Genomic DNA, 19157 nt, shown 5'->3' with positions numbered 1-19157 from the left:
CGCTGATTCCGTACAGCAGCCGCTTCCGGGTTCGCGTTATCTAAATGGGCCTGGAGATTGTCCCTTCTCCAATCTCCTTCATCGTTACTACCTCGCAGGGCTGTTGTGTGGGAAGGAGGAGGGGAAGATGGGCTATAAAACGGAATGCAACCACCTCCTCTCTAATCATTTGGGGGTCTGATTAGAACCCTTACAACTGTGTTCCTCTTACACTGCACTTATATGGAGAAATGCCAATTCAATTTTGCGTGGTGCACTCATGATGTCACACACAAAATTACACACACACACTAATTCCAAAGACGTCATTCCCACAACGCATAAAAATATATGCATTCATCTGAATACCTTTAAAACACAATCCCGAGTCTTTAAAAGACCATGATCATGTTAGAATTTCTACTTCAAACATTTGTTTGCAACTGTAGTTTTCAGCAACATCCAAATAAAATTCCAGGAATCCGTATCTCATCGTAACAGCTTCGTTGATGTAATGCTTTATTTTCTTATAGCCACACAGGGTATATTCAGAGTGGCACAGAGGTTGTGGGAAAAATATCTATAAAACCCCAAAGCCTTAAAAACATTCTATTTCATGAACCAAATTTTGAATGGAATTTGTTGATGGGAGAGAATTGATCCGTTTGCCACTGCAGAACAACATCTTTGCTCTTCCTCAAATTCTCCTTGTAGGATTAATAATAATAATAATAATAATAATAATAATAATAATAATAATAATAATAATAATAATAATAATAATAATAATTAAAAAAAATTGGAAAGGATCTTGGAGGTTATCTAGTCCAACCCCCTGCTCAGGCAGGAAACCCTAGACCATTTCGGACAAATGGCTGTCCGGTCTCTTCTTAAAAACTTCCAGTGTTGGAGCATTCACTGCTTCTGGAGGCAGGTGGTTCCACTGGTTAATTGTTCTGTCAGGAAGTTTCTCCTTAGTTCTAGGTTGCTTCTGAATAAACAATCACCAGCCAAAACTTTCAAGAGAAAAAAATGTTTATTTGTACTACTTTGCTAAGAGGGCGCACACGTACACGCAGGTACAGTGGGCACACCTTAAATCATCACTATAATTTCTTTATATTCCCTATCGCTGTCACAAAATTTACCTCCCACCTTTCCCTCATTGGCTAAGTACTCAGGTCGTCACAACCTATCTGAAGCTCCTAAAGTGAATATATTATTCCCCGCTTTTAATTATATCTCCCATTCCTCTAATTCCATCGCCCCCTGCTCTTATTTACAAATGATCTTTTATGGCTACTGGTTCCTAGGGCAGTGGATCTCAACCTTTCTAATGCCGTGACCCCATAATACAGTTCCCCATATTGTGGTGACCCCCAACCACTTATACATCACCAGGTGCCAGGGGCGTGGCCAAAGAAAAGGGGGAAAAATGGTGGTCAGTCTTGTTTGGCGACCCCCGTGAAATGGTCATTCGACCCCAAATGGGGTCCCGACCCAGAGGTTGAGAACCACTGTCCTAGGGCTTCTCTCTGGAGCAGGGGTCTTCAAACGTGACCCTTCTATGACTTGTGGACTTCAACTCCCAGAATTCCTCAGCCAGCATGCCTGGTTGAGGAATTCTGGGAATTGAAGTCCACAAAGTCATAAAAGGGCCAAGTTTGAAGACCCCTGCTCTGGAGTAACTATCACATCAGCAAATTCTGATTAAGGCCAGTGTGTTAGCATAGCCAGGCCTCTGATCTCAGCTCCTACACATCGTTTCCAAACTTCAGCCAAGCTCATGAGATTAGAAATATATTCAATATATTTTCTTCTTACAGTTTCTGCAAAAACAATAGGCTCTTTTTCCCCCACATCCTCCACCATGAACTCTTTTCAGAACAACTTTATTCAACTCGATGCCGCTCAGATCCACACGGCTTCGTAGCCTGAAGAAGCAAGCTGACTTACAGCGGCTTCATTTTTTGGGAGGTGCATTCTGGACGGTAGTGAGAAATCATCTGAACCAGGATCGTGCAGTTGATGGACAGGAACCCCAAGCCCCCCAACCAGAGCAGCAGAAAGGTATTCTGCCCTTGAAACTCGAGGAAATAAGCCGGGAGCAGCCAGAGACCCTGCCCCAGAAGCCACAGCCCCAGCAACAGGGCCCCCCGTGCCCGGGACATCTGCAGAAAAGGCAGGACCAGGGGCAGAAGGCAGAGGTACCACAAGAAATACTGAGAGGTGCAGACTTTGTTAAAGCTGACGAAAACCGCCGTGTGCAAGAAGCAGCAGAAGGCCAGGTCTCGGTAGTAGACGAAGGAGATGGCGAGAAGCAGAAGCAACTGGGGCAAGAAGGCAGCCAGCCCCAGGGCCAAACTCCAGCGGCTTTCGGCCGTCAAATACAGTAGGTAGAAGTAAGGTGAGAAATTGTGGCGGGTGTCTCTCCGGACCAAGTGGTAGAGGTAGGTGTGCTGCAGGAATTCCCAGCCGTAGTAGGCATAGAAGGAGAGAGCCAGGGTGGCAAAGGTGCCCCCGGAGACCGTGGCAAAAAGCAGGACCTCCCGCGTGAACCAGCTCGAAGACAGCCCAAGGCGAGCTGCCTTCCCATTTGGTTTGTCCCGTTCTGCTCCGGCGTGGCTTTGCAAATAGAGAACAAAGGGCAGCGCGTAAGTCACGGGGTAGATCTTCATATGGACGGCGAGGCCGTAAAGCACAGCCGCCTTCACTAGGTGCCTCCTGGCCAGGTAATAGAGGGTGCCCAGGACCAAGCTGGCCACAAGAGACTCGGCATTGCCTCGGCTGGACACGGTCATGGGAAGCGGGTTGAACAGCCAGAAGGCACAGCACCCGCAAGCGGTCCGTCTGTCCAGCCCTCGGAGGAGCAAGATCTGGTAGATCAGGAAAGCAGCCACCAAGTCCCCGGTCACAAAAAGGATCTTGCCAAACAAGTCGCTGACATAAATGTTGGGAGTTAACATCCAGGCCAGGAGCGGCGTGTAGCGGTAGGTGGCCCGCTGGTAAGGGGACTTTCCTTCTGTGACGTATCTGGCAGCGTCGGTGAAGACCTGGTAATCAATGTCGGTGTATTTCACCAGCATGGTTCGGTCCTGATAGATCCCGTAAAAGGTCAGGCCCAGCCTGATTAGCAAAGCGCTGCTGAATAAAACATTTCTCCGGAGGATCCCTTCCACAATCCACTGCCTTGTACTCAGAGGGGGATCCGGACACGGCTCTCCCAGACGGGGATCACGTTGAGAAGCAGATCCAGGGACCAGTCCAGACTGAAGGTCTTCTGTCATCATGGCTGCCCAAGGGGTCAGAGGTCAAGCTTAAAGGCTCTCCTCCATGTTCTTCGGAATTCCCGATTTAGCAGGCATTCCTGCTTAAAAAAAAACATAGCCACAGTAAAAAAAAGAGAGAGATGGAATTTTAAAATTGGACAGCCAGGCCACCGCCTTGCTTACTCATATGCTAACCCATATCAGTTTATATTTAAATACATATAAAATATAAACACAGCGAAGAGCAGGAGAGATGATTGGGGGACTGGAGGGTAAGCCATACGAAGAAGGAAAGTTGCAGGAATTGGGTATGTTTAATTTAATGAAAAGAAGCACTAAAGGAAACGTGATAGCAGTCTTCGAATACTTGAGGGGCTGCCACAAAGAAAAGGCGGTCAATCAATCCATCAGAATAGAGCTTGAAGGGACCTTGGAGGTTTTCTAGCCCAAGCAGAAGACCCTGTACCAGGGGTAGGCAACCTCGGCTCTTTTATGGACTTCAACTCCCAGAATTCCTGAGTCAGCATGGGGGAACTATGGTCCCCTCATGACTCGTGGACTTCAACTCCCAGAATTCCTGAGTCAGCATGGGGGAACTATGGTCCCCTCATGACTCGTGGACTTCAACTCCCAGAATTCTTGAGCCAGCATGGGGGAACTATGGCCCCTTCATGACTTGTGGACTTCAACTCCCAGAATTCCTGAGCCAGCATGGCTCAGCTTGGAAACCTCTCCCTTTCCCCTCAGCATGGCTGGCTCAGGAATTCTGGGAGTTGAAGTCCGCCAGTCATGAAAGAGCTGAGGTTGCCTACCCCTGCCCTATACCATTTCAAACAAATGGCTGTCCAGTCTTTTCTTTAAAACCTCCAGTGTTGGAGCACCCATAACTTCTGGTGGCAAGCTGTTCCACTGGTTAATTGTCCTCACTGTTAGGAAGTTTCTCCTTAGTTCCAGGTTGCTTCTCTCCCTGATCAGTTTCCATCTGTTGCTTCTTCTCCTACCCTCAGGAGCTCTGGAAAATAAGTTGACCCCCTCCTCTTTGGGGCAGCCCTTCAAATACGGGAAAACTCCTACCAGTATTATGTCAAGCTCTTCTCCAAAGCCCCTGAAGGCAGGACAAGAAGCAACGGAGGGAAACTAATCAAGGAGAGAAGCAACCTAGAACTAAGGAGAAACTTCCTGACAGTAGGAACAATTAGCCCGTGGAACCACCTGCCTCCAGAAGCGGTGAATGCTCCAACACTGGAAGTTTTTAAGAAGAGACCGGACAGCCATTTGTCCGAAATGGTATAGGGTTTCCTGCCTGAGAAAGGGGTTGGACTAGATGATCTCCAAGGTCCCTTCCAACTCTTGTTATTCTGTTACATTTATTTGTTAAATTTATTTGCCCCCCATCCTACTGTGGGGCTGCTCTCGGAGCAGTTTATAACAGTAAAATGAAAAACAAAACAAAACAGTAAAACAGGAATTCTGGGAGTTGAAGTCCACTGGTCTTAAAGTTGCCAAGTTGGATACTCTTGCAAAATAATACGGGATTCTTCATCACAGGAAGCGTTCAAGAAGAGACTGGACTGCCATCTGTCAGAAATGCTGTAGGTAGGGTCTCCTGCTTGGGTGTGGGGGGGTTGGACTAGATGACCTCCAAGGTCCCTTCCAACTCAGTTATTCTGTTCTTTTAGTTTAATTTTTCCTCAGTTCCTTTGGCAAAGAAGCCAAAGACGTTAGCAGCTGTCCAAAGAGAGCTTGTTTTTCCTACAACCAGACCCAGAGACCATTACCTCCCCAAAGATCAAGTTCCTCCACCGATGAAGGAACAAGTAAAGTTTTGTCATAACTTAAATTGCTACAAGACCAGAATTAAAAAGTTGTTAAATGTGTAAATTGCAGAAAATGAATGCGTGCTTCTCTCCTCCCCCCCTTTTTTTTCATGACTTTTGCTAACAGAATGGCGTTGCTGGCAGGCACTTAAAAATTTTATATACTTTCTATCTTCAACTGCACGCTGCACACATGGAAAGAACAACCCCAGCTAACCCCATTAAACTGCTCTTTGTCGTGCAACATTCATTGGAATAATTATCGACTGTAATTAAAAAGGCAACAATTAACTCTGGAAAGGTGTTTATATCCCGTCTGCTACAGGCCAAGGGTTTCTCTTTCAAGGGTAACTTTGAAATAAAATGTAAAGGCATTTAAGAGCCCTTTTGCTACATTCAACCTCCAAAGCCAAAATAAACTACAGCGCCAGGGAGAAATGATAGCGCTGGCAGTCTTGCATGAATCAATTTCTCCTTTTGCTGACACCAACACAGTTTGCAAAAGAAGTAAACACAGATAAGAACAGCGCCAGGATAAAAAAGCAGGAAAAAAAGCTGTATGAACTCAGCTTAAGACAAATGAGAGAACTATTCTCAATGTTTACTACGGAGCAGTGTGGCCCATAGTATTTTCCTGGGCTCCAAGATCACCGCAGATGGGGATTGCAGCCAAGAAATCAAAAGACGCTTGCTCCTGGGGAGGAAAGCTATGGCAAATCTAGACAGCATACTAAAAACCAGAGACGTCACCCTGCCCAAAAAAGTACTATTGTCAGGGCCATGGTTTGCCCAGTTGCAACGTGTGGCTGTGGGAAGTTGGACCATAAGAAAGGCCGAGCGTCAAAGAATGGAGGCCTTTGAACTCTGGTGCTGGAGAAAACTCCTGCGAGTCCCCTGGACTGCAAGGTGATCCAACCGGTCAGTCCTGGAGGAGATCAACCCCGACTGCTCTTGAGAAGGCCAGATCCTGAAGCTGAAACTCAAGTCCTTTGGCCACCTAATGAGAAGGAAGGACTCCCTGGAGAAGGGCCTGATGCTGGGAAAGGTGGAGGGCAAGAGAAGAAGGGGACAACAGAGAAGGAGGTGGCTGGATGGAGTCCCTGAAGCAGGAGGCCTGAGCTTCAATGGACTCAGAAGATGGCAGAAGACAGGAAGGCCTGGAGGGACGTTGTCCGTGGGGTCGCGATGGGTCGGACACGACTTCACAACTAACAACAACAACCCAACCTTGGAACTATAAGTCTTCCAGACTATATGGATGTACTGTATATAAAGGCAAAGGCTGGTCCTAAGCCACTTTTTACTACCGATGTAACCTCGAACCGTTGCTAAATGGATGGCTGTAAGCTGAGGACTCCCTGTATAGTTTTCCAGGGAGGGGGGTGGAGTGGGCTACACAGTGATATAAGAAGGAAGAGAAATTTTCTCTTTCTGGACTCCAAGAGGAGAAGAAAGAACGGAGGAGGAGGAGGAGGAGGAGGAAAGGACTCTGGGGTCTCTAGTGCTCACTGAGCTTGGTGGTTTTCTTGCAGACGTTTCATGACCCAACTAGGTAACATCATCAGTGCTAGAAGGGAGAGGCGTTTGGGAAGATAGTAATAGTAGTAAAGTTGGAAGGACCTTGGAGGTCATCTAGTCCAACTCCCTGCTCAGGCAGGAAACCCTACACCATTTCGGACAAATGGCTGTCCAGTCTCTTCTTAAAAACTCCCAGTGTTGGAGCATTCACCGCTTCTGGAGGCAGGCTGTTCCACGGAGGAGGAGGAGGAGGAGGAGGAGGAGGAGGAGGAGGAGGAGGACGACGACGACTGTGGGGTCTCTGATGCTCTTTGAGCTTGATGGTTTCCTTGACGTTTCATGACCCAAGTAGGGAACATCATCAGTGCTAGATGGGAGTGGGGCTTGTGGAGAAGAGGAGGAGGAGGAGGAGGAGGAGAAGGGCTGTGGGGTCTTAGGTACTTTCTGAGCTTGACGGTTTCCTTGCAGACGTTTCATGACCCAACTAGGGAACATTAGAAGGAGGAGGAGGTAGTAATGGAAGAAGAACAGATGAAGCTGAGGAAGGAAGAGGAGAGGAGGAGGGGGGAGGGGAATGAAGGAGAGGAACAGATGGAGAGGAAAAAAAGGGGAAGGAGAAGAAGAGGAGGAGGAAGAGATGCAGAAAGAAAACGGGGGAGGGGGAAGGAAAGGAGAAGGAAGTGGTGGTTGTAGTAGGCAAGGAAGAACATGCATGCTCAAGAAGGAGAACGAAGGAGAGCAAGATGGAGGAGGAGAAGGAAAGAAGAAGAAAAAAGGGTGAAGGAGGAGAAGGAAGTCGTGCTGGTGGTGGTGGTAGAAGATGAAGAACAGGGGCCTGCCCTAGAATGAGAAGGAAGAGATGAAACAGAAGAACCAAAGAGGAAGAGAGGAAGACGGAAGAGAAGGAGAAGGAAAAAGGGAAAGGAGGAGGGGAGGAGGAGAGGAGGGGAAGAGGAAGAAAAGGCACGTTTCCCCTTCTTTGATGGAGGAGGAAGAGGAAGAACAGCCCCGGCAGACTCTTTCTTGTCTGAAATGGTATAGGGTCTCTCTTGCTTGACCAGGGGGTGGACTAGAAGACCTCCAAAGTCCCGTCCAGCTCTATTCTGATTCCTGCTCTTCCTGGGGCTCGGGGTCCCCCGATTGAAGCTCCGCTGGGTCCCCCCCCCCGCTTAGCCCAGGCGCCCCTCCGGCTGCAAAGGCCTCCAGGCGTCCACTGGGGGCGCCCAAGAGCAGCGGGGGGGGGGCGTTCTACTCACGCGGTCTCCGGCGGGAGAAGCAGCGCGGACCGGACTCCGCTCTCGGGGCGCCCGGCGAGAGACGTTCCAGTCCCGGCCAGCAGGGGTCGCACCGCCGGCGGAACCTTTCTGCCCGCTCCGCGTGCCGGGGGGGAGCGCTTCCGTCGGCGTAAGGGTCCCCCATAGCGCTTCCGGTAGAATCAACCGTGTTCTCCTCTCCGCCGCGGCCCACTCTGCCAGACCGGAGCCGGGATGCGGCTGCTGCGGGGCGGGCTGGGCTTCCTGCTGCGCCCGGGGATCCGTCGCGGGCCTGGCCAGCCTCTCTACCAGCAAGGCCAGAGCCCCTCGCCGCGCACCCGCGAGTACTTCTACTACGTCGACCACCAGGGACAGGTAGGGGCGGGGGCGGGGTGGACAATGGGGGGGGAGGTCATCGGGTCAACCGGATCCCTCCTGCAACTGGAAAAGGTCATTTCCGGCTGGGGGGGGGAACAAAGGCTGGAAAGGGACCCCTAAGTCAATGGGGAAGTTTGTATTACAGGTAGTCCTCGACTTACGACCACAGTTGAGCTCCAAATTTCTATTGCTCAGCGACACACACAATTGTGAAGTGGATTTTGCCCCATTTTACCACCTTTCTCACCAGGGTTGTTCAGGGGATCAGGCGGTTGTTAAGTGAACTTTTGGCTTCCCCATTGACTTTGCTTGTCAGCAGGTTGCAAAAGGGGATCCCATGACCCCGGGGCACACCAACCACCACGAGCTTCCTGACAATTAGAACAATTACACATACACACACCCCGGCCAGCCAAGGCGATGCTGGTAAGATGTTTCTGAGAGACTCTTGAGGTGTTAAACTGGTCATCTCCCATTCTCAGGCCAAACAGCCTTGAAGCTCCCAGTACAAGCCCCAAATGCCTCCCCTTCCCCTTGGATGGAGACCGACAGCATGAATACAGACAGTCGTCAACTTAAAACCACAGCTGAGTCCAACTTTTCCGCTGCTAAGCAAGGCTGTTGCTAAGTGAAGCCTTACGCCATCTTTTTGCCACCGTTGTTAAGTGAATTCATGTGGTCATTAAGTGGATCTGGCTTCCCCCATTGACTTTGCTTGTCGGAATCCAGCTGGGAAAGTTGGAAATGGCCACGCAAGCCCAGGATGGTGAAACCGTCATAAATACACGGCCGTTTCTGAGCTCCCAAACTTGGGGATGCGGCAACGGTCATAAGTGTGAATACCGACCACCAGTTGCTTTTTTCACTGCCGTTGTAACTTCAAACGGTCACTAAATGAATGGCTGTGTCAAGGACTGCCCGTAGCAGGTGTGGCTCATATGTCCTAGTCCAGCTGCTGTAGTTTTATTACAGTTAGTCCTTGACGTTACGACCACGATGGAGCCCAAGCGTTGTTAAGTGAGTTTTGCCTCATTTTATGACCTTTCTTACCGCAGTTGTTAAGTTAGTAGCACGGTTGCTAAGTGAATCTGGCTTCCCCCATTGATTGTTCTTGTCAGAAGGTCGCAAAAGGGGATCACGTGACCCCTAGGACGTCACGACCGTCATAAATATGGGTCAGTTGCCAAACATCTGAATTTCGATCACGTGACCATGGGGATGCTGCAATGGTTGTAAGTGTGAAAAATGGTCCTGTCAGTAATTTTGAATGGTCACTAAATGAACGCCTCTACCTCCAAGTTCCAGAGACTGTTTCCCCTGCAAAAGGATAAAGTAGAGCTGGAAGGGACCTTGGAGGTCTTCTAGTCCAGCCTTCTGCTCAAGCAGGAGAACCTATACCATTTCAGACAAGTGGCTGTCCAGTCTCTCCTTAAAAACCTTCAGTCATGGAGTGCCCACGATTTCTGGTGGCAAGCTGTTCCATTGGTTGGTTGTCCTCACTGTTAGGAAGTTTCTCCTTAATTCCAGGTTGCTTCTCTCTTTAGTCAGTTTCTAACCATTGTTTCCTGTCCTTCTCTCTGGTGCTTCTGTGAATAATGTGGCCCCCTCCTCTTCTTTGTGGCAGCCCCTCAGATTCTGGGATGCTGCTATACTGTCTCCCCTATTTCTTCTTTTCTTTACACTAGCCAAACCCAAGTCCCACAGCCGTTCTTCGTATGTTTTAGTCTCCAGGCCTTGGATCACCTTAGTTGCTCCTCTCTGAATTTTTTCCAAACTCTCAACATCTTTTTTGTGATATGGTGACCCAAACTGGCTGCAGTGTTCCAGGTATGGCCTCACTAGGGTTTTATAAAGCTAAAAAAAAAAAAAAGCTAAAATCTGTTTCTCCTCCAGTTCAGAAGGAATCCAAATGACATAATGAGGAGCCTGGCAATGTCAGATTCAAAGCTAAATGTTAATGGAGACCTTCAGGGCAAAACGAAAACCAGCCAAGTGGCAGATTTGGGCTCAGGATGAGATGCCGCCTTCGTTTCAGCTCTGGGGGCTGCTTGGATCTCTTTTGAATCCATTAGCCTCAGCTGCTGACTCATGTTATTGCCTCTTCTGTGGCATATCTAATTGGCCCTGAATTAAACATTACAGGGGAAATGAATTGGGATCGGTATTAAAAGAAAAACTGGCTAATAATAATAATAATAATAATAACAATAATAATAATATTGGAAGGGACAAATAGAATAGACGAGAAAGAACTGGAGAAGATAACAAAATACAAAGACCTACAAATAGAAATAGGCAAAGGCAAGCAAGGGTAGTACCAATAGTAATAGGCTCCTTGGGTGCAATCCCAAAACAACTGGAGCACCACTTGAACACCATCATCGGCATTGACAAATTTGCCATTAGTCAATTGCAAAAGGCGGCCTTACTAGGAACCGCTTCCATCCTGCGACGATATCTGTAATGCCATCAAACATCCACATCTGCCTATCCCAGGTCCTTGGGAAGGACTCGGTAGGTAAACAAAAATGCCAAATCCAGTCTGAACATCTGGCTGACTGTGTGATCATCCTCATAATAAAGTTGGAAGGGACTTTGAAGGTCATCAAGTCCAATCCTCTGCTCAGGCAGGTAACCCTATACCATTTCAGACAAAATGGCTGTCCATGTCTCCTTAAAAACTTCCAGTGTTGGAGCATTCACCGCTTCTGGAGGCAGGTGGTTCCACTGGTTAATTGTTCTAACTGTCAGGAAGTTTCTCCTTAGTTCTTCTCCTCCAAGATGGTGGAGCAGTGCCCTTGTTTTTGAGGCAGTAGGAGGTCTTGTCTTCCACTCTCTCTGCATATTCTTTATTTTTCAGGAAGAGGAGCCTCCAGTTTACTCATTTTTTTTCTCATGTTTTTCTTCCCCACCGTACCTTCCCAACCCCATCCAATCCTGACCACGTTCAACAGCTTTTCCTGGATGACGCCAAAGTCAAGAACTTCATCACTTGTTTCAAAGGTAATATTCTACTTATTGCACCCAGATTATAGACCCTTTGAGGGAAGGTAGAGTCATGGGGGATAATAGAATAACAGAACCACAGAGTTGGAAGCAACCTTGGAGGTCTTGTGGGAGATGAAAATGTAGCCAAAATATAGATAGGGTTGGAAGAAACCTGAAATAGGCCCCGCAGTGGTGATTAAAAGCTTTAACTTGAACTTTAGTTTTTTTCATAATACGGACGTATTATTTGTAATCTGCTGAGCTTTGTGTAATATAAAATTGCAAAGTAAGTAGTTATATATGTATGTATGTATGTATGTATGTATGTATGTATGTATGTATGTATGTATGTATATGGAACATGAGTATTGTAACCGTGGGGAAAGAGGAAGTAATAGTAATAGTAATAGTAGTAAAGTTGGAAGGGACCTTGGAGGTCATCTAGTCCAACCCCCTGCTCGGGCAGGAAACCCTACACCATTTCGGACAAATGGCTGTCCAGTCTCTTCTTAAAAACTTCCAGTGTTGGAGCATTTACTGCTTCTGGAGGGAGGCTGTTCCACTGGTTAATTGTTCCGACTGTCAGGAAGTTTCTCCTTAGTTCTAGGTTGCTTCTCTCCTTGATTAATTTCCACCCGTTGCTTCTTGTCCTGCCTTCAGGGGCTTTTGAAAATAGCTTAATTCCCTCTTCTTTATGGCAGCCCCTGAGATATTGGAATGTATGTGGAAACTGCTAGTCAGCACAAAAAAACAAGGAACTGCTTTTGCAAAATAATGATTATATGGGGGTGGTTGTTAGAAGAAAGGTATATAAATGTCGGTTTAAGTCTGGCTCGGGGCTGTCCTTTGGAATACGCTATGCCATATGGTCCTCATTGCAATGGGTTGTTAATGTAAGTAATGCTATGTAATGCCGTCTTCCAAATTATTAGAAAAATAAACCTCTGAATCTTAAAGTAAGAGGGGAAAGGGAGAGGTTTCCAAGCTGAGCCATTCTGGCTCAGGAATTCTGGGAGTTGAAGTCCACCAGTCATAAAAGAGCCAAGGTGGCCTACCCCTGTCCTAAGTCCTCCTGTTCTAAGCGGTTAGCCTCCTAGACCAGGGGTAGGCCACCTTGGCTCTTTTATGACTGGTGGACTTCAACTCCCAGAATTCCTGAGCCAGCCATGCTGAGGGGGAAGGGAGAGATTTCCAAGCTGAGCCATGTTGGTTCAGGAATTCTGGGAGTTGAAGTCCACGAGTCATAAAAGGGCCAAGTTTGAAGACTCCTGTCTTAAATCTAACAAACAAAATGGAGGCTGGCTGAGGAATTCTGGGAGTTGGAAGTCCAGGAGTCATAAAAGAGCCAAGGTTCCCCACCCCTGGTCTAGGGCAGGGGTAGGCAACCTGGGCTCTTTTATGACTGGTGGACTTCAACTCCCAGAATTCCTGAGCCAGCATAGCTAAGCTTGGAAACCTCTCCCTTTCCCCTCAGCATGGCTGGCTCAGGAATTCTGGGAGTTGAAGTCCACCAGTCATAAAAGAGCCAAGGTGGCTTACCCCTGGGCTAGGTATTAAGCATCTAATCATAAAATATTTAAATCTAAAAAAAACAGTATCTAAAAGTAGAAAAAATTCAAAACGGAGCGCCTCTTTCATAAGAGACGTGATCATCGCATCCACCTGTGCAGGCAGTCCTCGTCTTAAAACGACTGCAATTGAGCCCAGGATTTATGTCGCTAAACGGAACAATGGTTAAGAGGATTTTGCCCCGTTTTACGACTTTGGCCGCCGGAGTCGTTAAGCAAACCACTGCAGTCCTTAAATTAGTCACACGGTCGTTAAGTGAATCCAGCTTCCCCCACTGACTTTGCTTGTCAAAAGATCACAAAGGGGGATCACGTGACACACACACACCTCCGTGACCACTGCGACCGTCATAAATATGAGCCAATTGCCGAACGTCTGAATGTAAATCACATTATGGGGATGAAAAGTGAGAAAACAGGTCATATGCCGCTTGTTTCAGTGTCGTTGTAACTTCAAACGGTCATTAAACAATTGTTATAAGTCGAGGACTATCTATATTTATCCAGGTAGTATAGCTGTAGTATTATTATTTATCCTCCTTATTATCCTCTTTACTCTCCCCTCCCCCCTTTTATTGGTATTATGGCGATGATGATTATAACTCTTCTATTATAATTGCAAGAGCGATTCCTTGTGGGTCTAATCACACTCACACAGGCCAGCCTTGAGTCAGTCCATGTATGCAGCCAAATAAAATAATTCAGTTCAGGAAAAAAAAATTCCATTTGATTTCTAGAACGTCCCGTTCAGAGGTCGCTTCATACATGCAGCTATTCTGAGTCCCCCTTTTTTTTTTTCCCCCCTTCCAGCTTCATCTCCCAGAGATGTTGTCTCCATTCTCTCTTGTCACTTGTCTGAGATGGTATAAGCCAGGTCCTCCTGTTTGAGCAGGGGGCTGGACTAGAAGGCCTTCAAGGTCCCTTCCAGCTCTATTCTGTTCTGTTCTGTTCTAGTCCAGTCTATTCTATTCTAGTCTATTCCCTATTCTAGTCTTCGTCTAGTCTAGTCTATTCCATTTCTATTTCTATTTTCTATTCTATTCTTTTCTATTCTATTCTATTCTATTCTTTTCTATTCTATTCTATTCTAACCTATAATTCTATTCTATTCCATTCCATTCCATTCCATTCCTTATTCTATTCTATTCATTCTATTCTAATTCTCTTCTCTTTTCTCTTCTCTTCTCTTCTATTCTATTCTATTCCATTCATTCTATTCTAATTCTCTTTTCTTCTCTTCTCTTCTGTTCTATTCTCTTCTGTTCTGTTCTGTTCTATTCTATTCCTTATTCTATTCTATTCTATTCTATTCCATATTTTCTATTCTATTCTATTCCTTATTCTATTCTATTCCTTATTCTATTCTATTCTATTCCTTATTCTATTCTATTCCTTATTCTATTCTATTCTATTCCATTCCATTCCATTCCATTCTACTGGAATTAAGCAGAGGGGAACCTGCAACCTCTAAACAACATGTTTTTAAAAATGCTACCCATAGCTTTCTCCTCTGCTGTCTTCTCCCTCAAGCACAAACCTTGCCTCCTCTTTGTCCACGCTTGCCTTTCCAGAGCCATATGGATTTTGCCCTTGTTGCATAATGCTCCGAACTGGGGAACTGGCCTTTCGCCAGCAGCCTCTCGCTTGACTTCCCACCCCCCCTGGCTCCCAGCAAAAGCAAACAGGGAGCTTTTCTGCATCTCAATTTCCACTTCCCAATTACGAGGCTGCAGCTGCGCTGGGAATAATTCAAATTTATGACTCGTGTACCTGCTGGTGCTTGTAAACGCCACAGAACGGGTCAGGAATGCTTAGCAGGCTGCCAGGACCAAGGAGAACAGCCAGACTGGATTCCAAGAAAGAGGAAAACGTACAGAGGGAGACTCTTCCCGGATGCTCAGAATCAGAGGGGCTGATCAAAAAGTCAGATAGAAGAGAATATTTGTTGGTGCTCTTTGGGCTGGTAGTTTCCTTGCAGATGTTTCACTACCAAACTACATAACATCATCAGTGCTAGAAGGGAGTTGAGTTTGTGGAGAGGAGGAGGAGAACTGTGGTGCTTTCTGAGCTTGGTTGTTTTCTTGCAGACGTTTCATGACCCTACTAGGGAACATCATCAGTGCTAGAAGGGGTGGGGCGCTCCATCCCTGGAGGTTTTTAAGAAGGGACTGGATAGTCCCTTGTCTGAGATTGTATAGGGTCTCCTGTTTGAGCAGGTGGTTGGACTAGAAGACCTCCAAGCTCTATTCTATTCCATTCCATTCCATCCTATTCTGCTCTGCTCTGCTCTGTTCTGTTCCATTCCATATTCTATTCCCGTGGTGGCGAACTTGTGGCACGGGTGGCGGAGGCGGCACTCAGAGCCCTCTCTGTGGGCACGCGCGCCCTCGTCCCAGTCCTAGGCCTTCAGCTGGGTTTTATAAAACCTTTTCGCTTTAGGCCTCCGCCGCCGTGTGCAAAAAAAAAAAAAAGTTCAATCAATTTCAACTTCTCGCGAGGAAAAAAAAGATCTTGCAAAGTTGGGATTGATTGATTGAACTTTTTTAGTCCCACCCAGTGTGCCGTTACCACGCCCACCCAATGGGCCACCCCCACCCGGCACCCAACGATGCATAAGTGGGTTTTGGGTTGCAGTTTGGGCACTCAGTCTCTAAAAGGTTCGCCATCACTGGTCTATTCTGTTTTGTTCTGTTCTGTTCTATTACTATTCTATTCCTTATTCTATTCTATTCCATATTTTCTTTTCTTTTCTATTCTATTCCATATTTTCTATTCTATTCTATTCTATTCTATTCTATTCTATTCTATTCTATTCTATTCCATATTTTCTATTCTATTCTATTCTATTCTATTCTATTCTATTCTATTCTATTCTATTCCATATTTTCTTTTCTTTTCTATTCTATTCTATTTTATTGCATATTTTCTATTCTATTCTATTCTATTCTATTCTATTCTATTCTATTCCATATTTTCTTTTCTATTCTATTCCATTCCATTCCATTCCATTCTATTCTATTCTATTCTATTTCTGTTCTGTTCTATTCTATTCCTATTTCTATTCTGTTCTGTTCTGTTCCTATATCAGCAGAGGGAGCCATTGTGTTGCGGGCTTCTTGCCCCGTCCAAAGTGAAGGGAAGCCCCCCTCCCCCCATCCTCCGTTTGCCCCACTGAGCCTGGCTGTGCCCCGCTGACCGGCCTCTCCACTTTCCTTCCCTCCCTCCCTCCGACAGACAAGCAGTTCCTGGTCTTCTTCTTCAAGCAGCTCAAGCTGAACCGCAGCGGCCGCTACGAGGACTCCTTCCCTTACCTGTCGCCTTGCGGCCGGGAGCACAACTACCTCCGTTGCGACGACCGGCCCGTGGTCTTCACCCACCTCCTGGAAGGGCCCTCCGGCCAGCAGCTGCTCTCCTTCTGCGGGGGCGCCGACCGCCTGGCCCTGCCCTTCCAGCCGGAGAAGCTGGTCATGTTGCCCGAGAACGGGCGGGTCTATCACCCGGGGCCGGAAAAGGCCGGCGGGGTGGGACTGGTCAAGTCATCCTTGGCCTTTGAGCTGAGCCCTGGCTTCGAGTACCAAGACGGAGCCGGTCGGCCGCCCACTCACTTCCGCTGGCAGGAGAAGAGGTACGCGCTCACCAACGAGCTGCTGCCCTTGATCTGAGGCCGTCGCAAAGCGAGGACTCCCTGTCGACGCTTGGGACCGTCGTGAACATCTTTGGCTTGACAGCAACCCAAACCACGTCCCTCCTACCGGTCTGGGCGCCTTGGGTTGATCCGAGGAGAACATCTCAAGAAGGTCGCTGGAAGTGTCTATCCAGAACCCCAGTTGGGCAAGGATCCTGGACAAATTCTCTGGGAATAAAATCATTTTATGGCTTGTGCGCAGGGCTGGTCTGTGTCCAGGCAGTTGCATGGCTTAAGTGCCGGGTCTTCTGACTTCCTGAAGCTTGCTCCATGGACAACCAACAGCTCCTTTCAGCCAGCGAGAGGGGTGGCATATAAATTTAATAAAAAAAAATATAAACATAAATTAAAGCCAAACTTTGCTTAGCGGCGGGAAACTCAGTCGACTGAAGAGTAGATTCCCCAAATGTGGGCGCGGGCAGTGGCCCTGGGACAGTCCTCCTTTTTTTATATATATAACAAATTTTATTGGTTTTCCAGTTTTACATTTAAGTATTTAGAAAGCAGCGTGGTGATTGGGTGGTCAATAATTCAATAATAAAATCTTTAGTGCATATCTCAGGTGACGTCATCAAAAATTCCTTCTCTTATTTCCCTTAACATTTGCTATATCATGTTTAAGCTAGTAAATTTCTAATTGTTAACATGCTCAGTTAAAACATTTATCAATATATTTTTTCCTTATACATCTCCACATCCTGTTTTTAAGTTTTACCTAATTTTTAATTACAGTATTCCAATTTAACCTTTTAACATCCATAGTATTTAAGTTTCGAGTAACCCAAATTTCCTTTATTTCACTACATAAAAGTTATAATATATCTAAAATACACATATTACTTACTTAAATATATTCTTATTTTATTTCATAAACATTTTCTATTTCTCATCCTAATACATCACCTCTTACTAATAGAGTGTCCTTTATTGTCTCATGTCAGTAGTTAATTTTCATGAATTTTCACAGCCCTCCTTTATCTTGGACATTATAAAGACAGTCCTATCTTTATCTTCAACTCTCCTGAGCAAATTCAACGTAATTATCCTAGGACTGGAAGGGGCCTTGGAGGTCATCTAGTCCAAGGCTTTTCAACTTTTTCACCCATTGTACTACTTTTAGGATATGGCAAACATCCGAGTACCACCAGTCGCCTAGCAAGGTGTCAAAAACTTGATGATCCCCCCCCCAAAAAAGGAAAAAAGTGATAAAGTACAGGTAGTCCTCGACTTACAACAGTTCGCTTAGTGACTTTTGGAAGTTACAATGGCACTGAAAAAAGTGCCCCCCAAGCCACAGCCGAGCAAGACACCTGCCTGCCCACCCGGTGGTGCTCTTCCTCCTGTCCAAGGTTTTCATTGTTGTGAGCATTTCTGTTGAGGATTGGCAGCGAGGATGGGGTGAGGGGGTGTTCGGTTTTTATTCCCCCCATCTTCTGGGTGGTTGCAGCAGGTTTTGGTCACTTCACATGACCCTGGGACACTGTGACCGTCATAAATATAAATCAGTGGCCAAGCATTCTCAGTTGCAGAGTTCAGGGTTGGTTTGTTTTCTGTCATCTCATCCCTATCATCCCTAACATCAGCACCACAAGAGGGAAATTAATGTGGCAATCTGCAGATGTGCGAAGAAGAGAGAAAATATATCACCGTGGTAACAGACGAAGCTGTATTCGACGTGCAACTTACAACGGTTCGTTTAGTAACCATTCAATGTTACAACAGTTCTAAAAAAGGGGGGAGATTTATGACTGTTCTCCTGTGTGTCACTTAGAAAGAGAAATTTTGGGCTCAGTTGTGGTTGTGAGTCAAGGACAACCGGTACTAAATCCAAAAACAATAGAGAGATCCTGGAGCACTCCCACCAATACTGAGAGACAAATCCACTAGTATATAAACAAAGAGCAAAGCCATCTCTCTTCTAGCACTGATGATGTTCCCTAATTGGGTCATGAGATGTCCGCAAGAAAACAGCCAAGCTCAGAGAACACCAAGAACCTCACAGTCGTCCTCCTCCTCTTCCTCCCCCTCCTCCTCCTCCTCCTTTCCACAACCCCCTCTCCCTTCTAGCACTGATGATGTTCCCTAATTGGGTCATGAAACGTCTGCAAGAAAACAGCCAAACTCAGATAGCACCAAGGACTCCACAATCATCACCCTCTTCCTCCTCCTCCTCCTCCTCCTCCTCCTCCTCCTCCTCCTCCTCCTCCTCCTCCTCCTCCTCCTCCTCCTCCTCCTCCTCCAGGAGTTGAAGTCTACGCATCTTAAACTTGTTTAGCTTGCTATGGTAGCTAAACAAAATCAGCATTTCCTCACCAAAGGTTCACCTTTGCATAAAATTGATTACTTGAAAAAAGATACACCCAGAGTCCTCCTGATTTACCCCCCCCCCCCCATCAATTTATCCACTTTGGGACTGTGGCGCTGGCAGGAATCTCTATGTCAGTGGTTCTCAACCTGCGGGTCGGGACCCCATCAAACGACCATTTCACGGGGGTCGCCAAACAATGCAGTCCGCCATTTTCCCCCCCCCTTTTCCTTAGCTGTGCTACTCCCTTTTATTCTATTGGCTTTTGAAAGCCAATAGAATAGACTCTCTTGAATAGAGTCTAATTCTATTGGCTTTCAAAAGCCAATAGGAATTGTCCAGGCTGTCTCTGCCCTGCTGAGCCCGCCAAAAGTCCCATTCTGCAAACGGTGCTGCA

The 19157-nt window shown here is 46.6% G+C and overlaps 3 protein-coding genes across 3 annotated transcripts in view; 2 read left to right on the top strand and 1 right to left on the bottom strand.

Annotated features, from left to right (window-relative positions):
- Nucleotides 1–1570: 1570 nt before the first annotated feature.
- Nucleotides 1571–7941, bottom strand: PIGM (phosphatidylinositol glycan anchor biosynthesis class M). The gene is made up of 2 exons (XM_039330207.1): nucleotides 7840–7941; nucleotides 1571–3346 (listed from the first exon to the last, which is right to left on the bottom strand). The coding sequence occupies exon 2, from the start codon at nucleotides 3267–3269 to the stop codon at nucleotides 1932–1934; it is 1338 nt and encodes a 445-aa protein (XP_039186141.1). The 5' UTR covers nucleotides 3270–3346; nucleotides 7840–7941; the 3' UTR covers nucleotides 1571–1931.
- On the top strand, nucleotides 7927–16652 carry CUNH8orf82 (chromosome unknown C8orf82 homolog). The gene is made up of 3 exons (XM_039330208.1): nucleotides 7927–8211; nucleotides 11169–11217; nucleotides 16005–16652. Exons 1-3 carry the CDS (start codon nucleotides 8071–8073, stop codon nucleotides 16430–16432), a joined length of 618 nt encoding a protein of 205 aa, XP_039186142.1. The 5' UTR covers nucleotides 7927–8070; the 3' UTR covers nucleotides 16433–16652.
- The window catches only part of LRRC24 (leucine rich repeat containing 24), a 43211-nt gene continuing 32180 nt past the window's right edge, over nucleotides 8127–19157 (top strand). The window contains exons 1-2 of the mRNA XM_039330205.1: nucleotides 8127–8211; nucleotides 11169–11217. The gene's annotated coding sequence lies outside the window, so the exon portion shown is untranslated. The remainder of the gene's footprint in view (nucleotides 8212–11168; nucleotides 11218–19157) is intronic.

This window comes from Crotalus tigris, unplaced genomic scaffold, assembly GCF_016545835.1.
Source record: "Crotalus tigris isolate CLP2741 ecotype Arizona unplaced genomic scaffold, ASM1654583v1 scf7180000024426.654172153:694254, whole genome shotgun sequence".
In the NCBI taxonomy this organism is placed as follows: Eukaryota; Metazoa; Chordata; class Lepidosauria; order Squamata; family Viperidae; genus Crotalus; species Crotalus tigris.
This window is presented reverse-complemented; position numbering and strand designations above follow the sequence as displayed.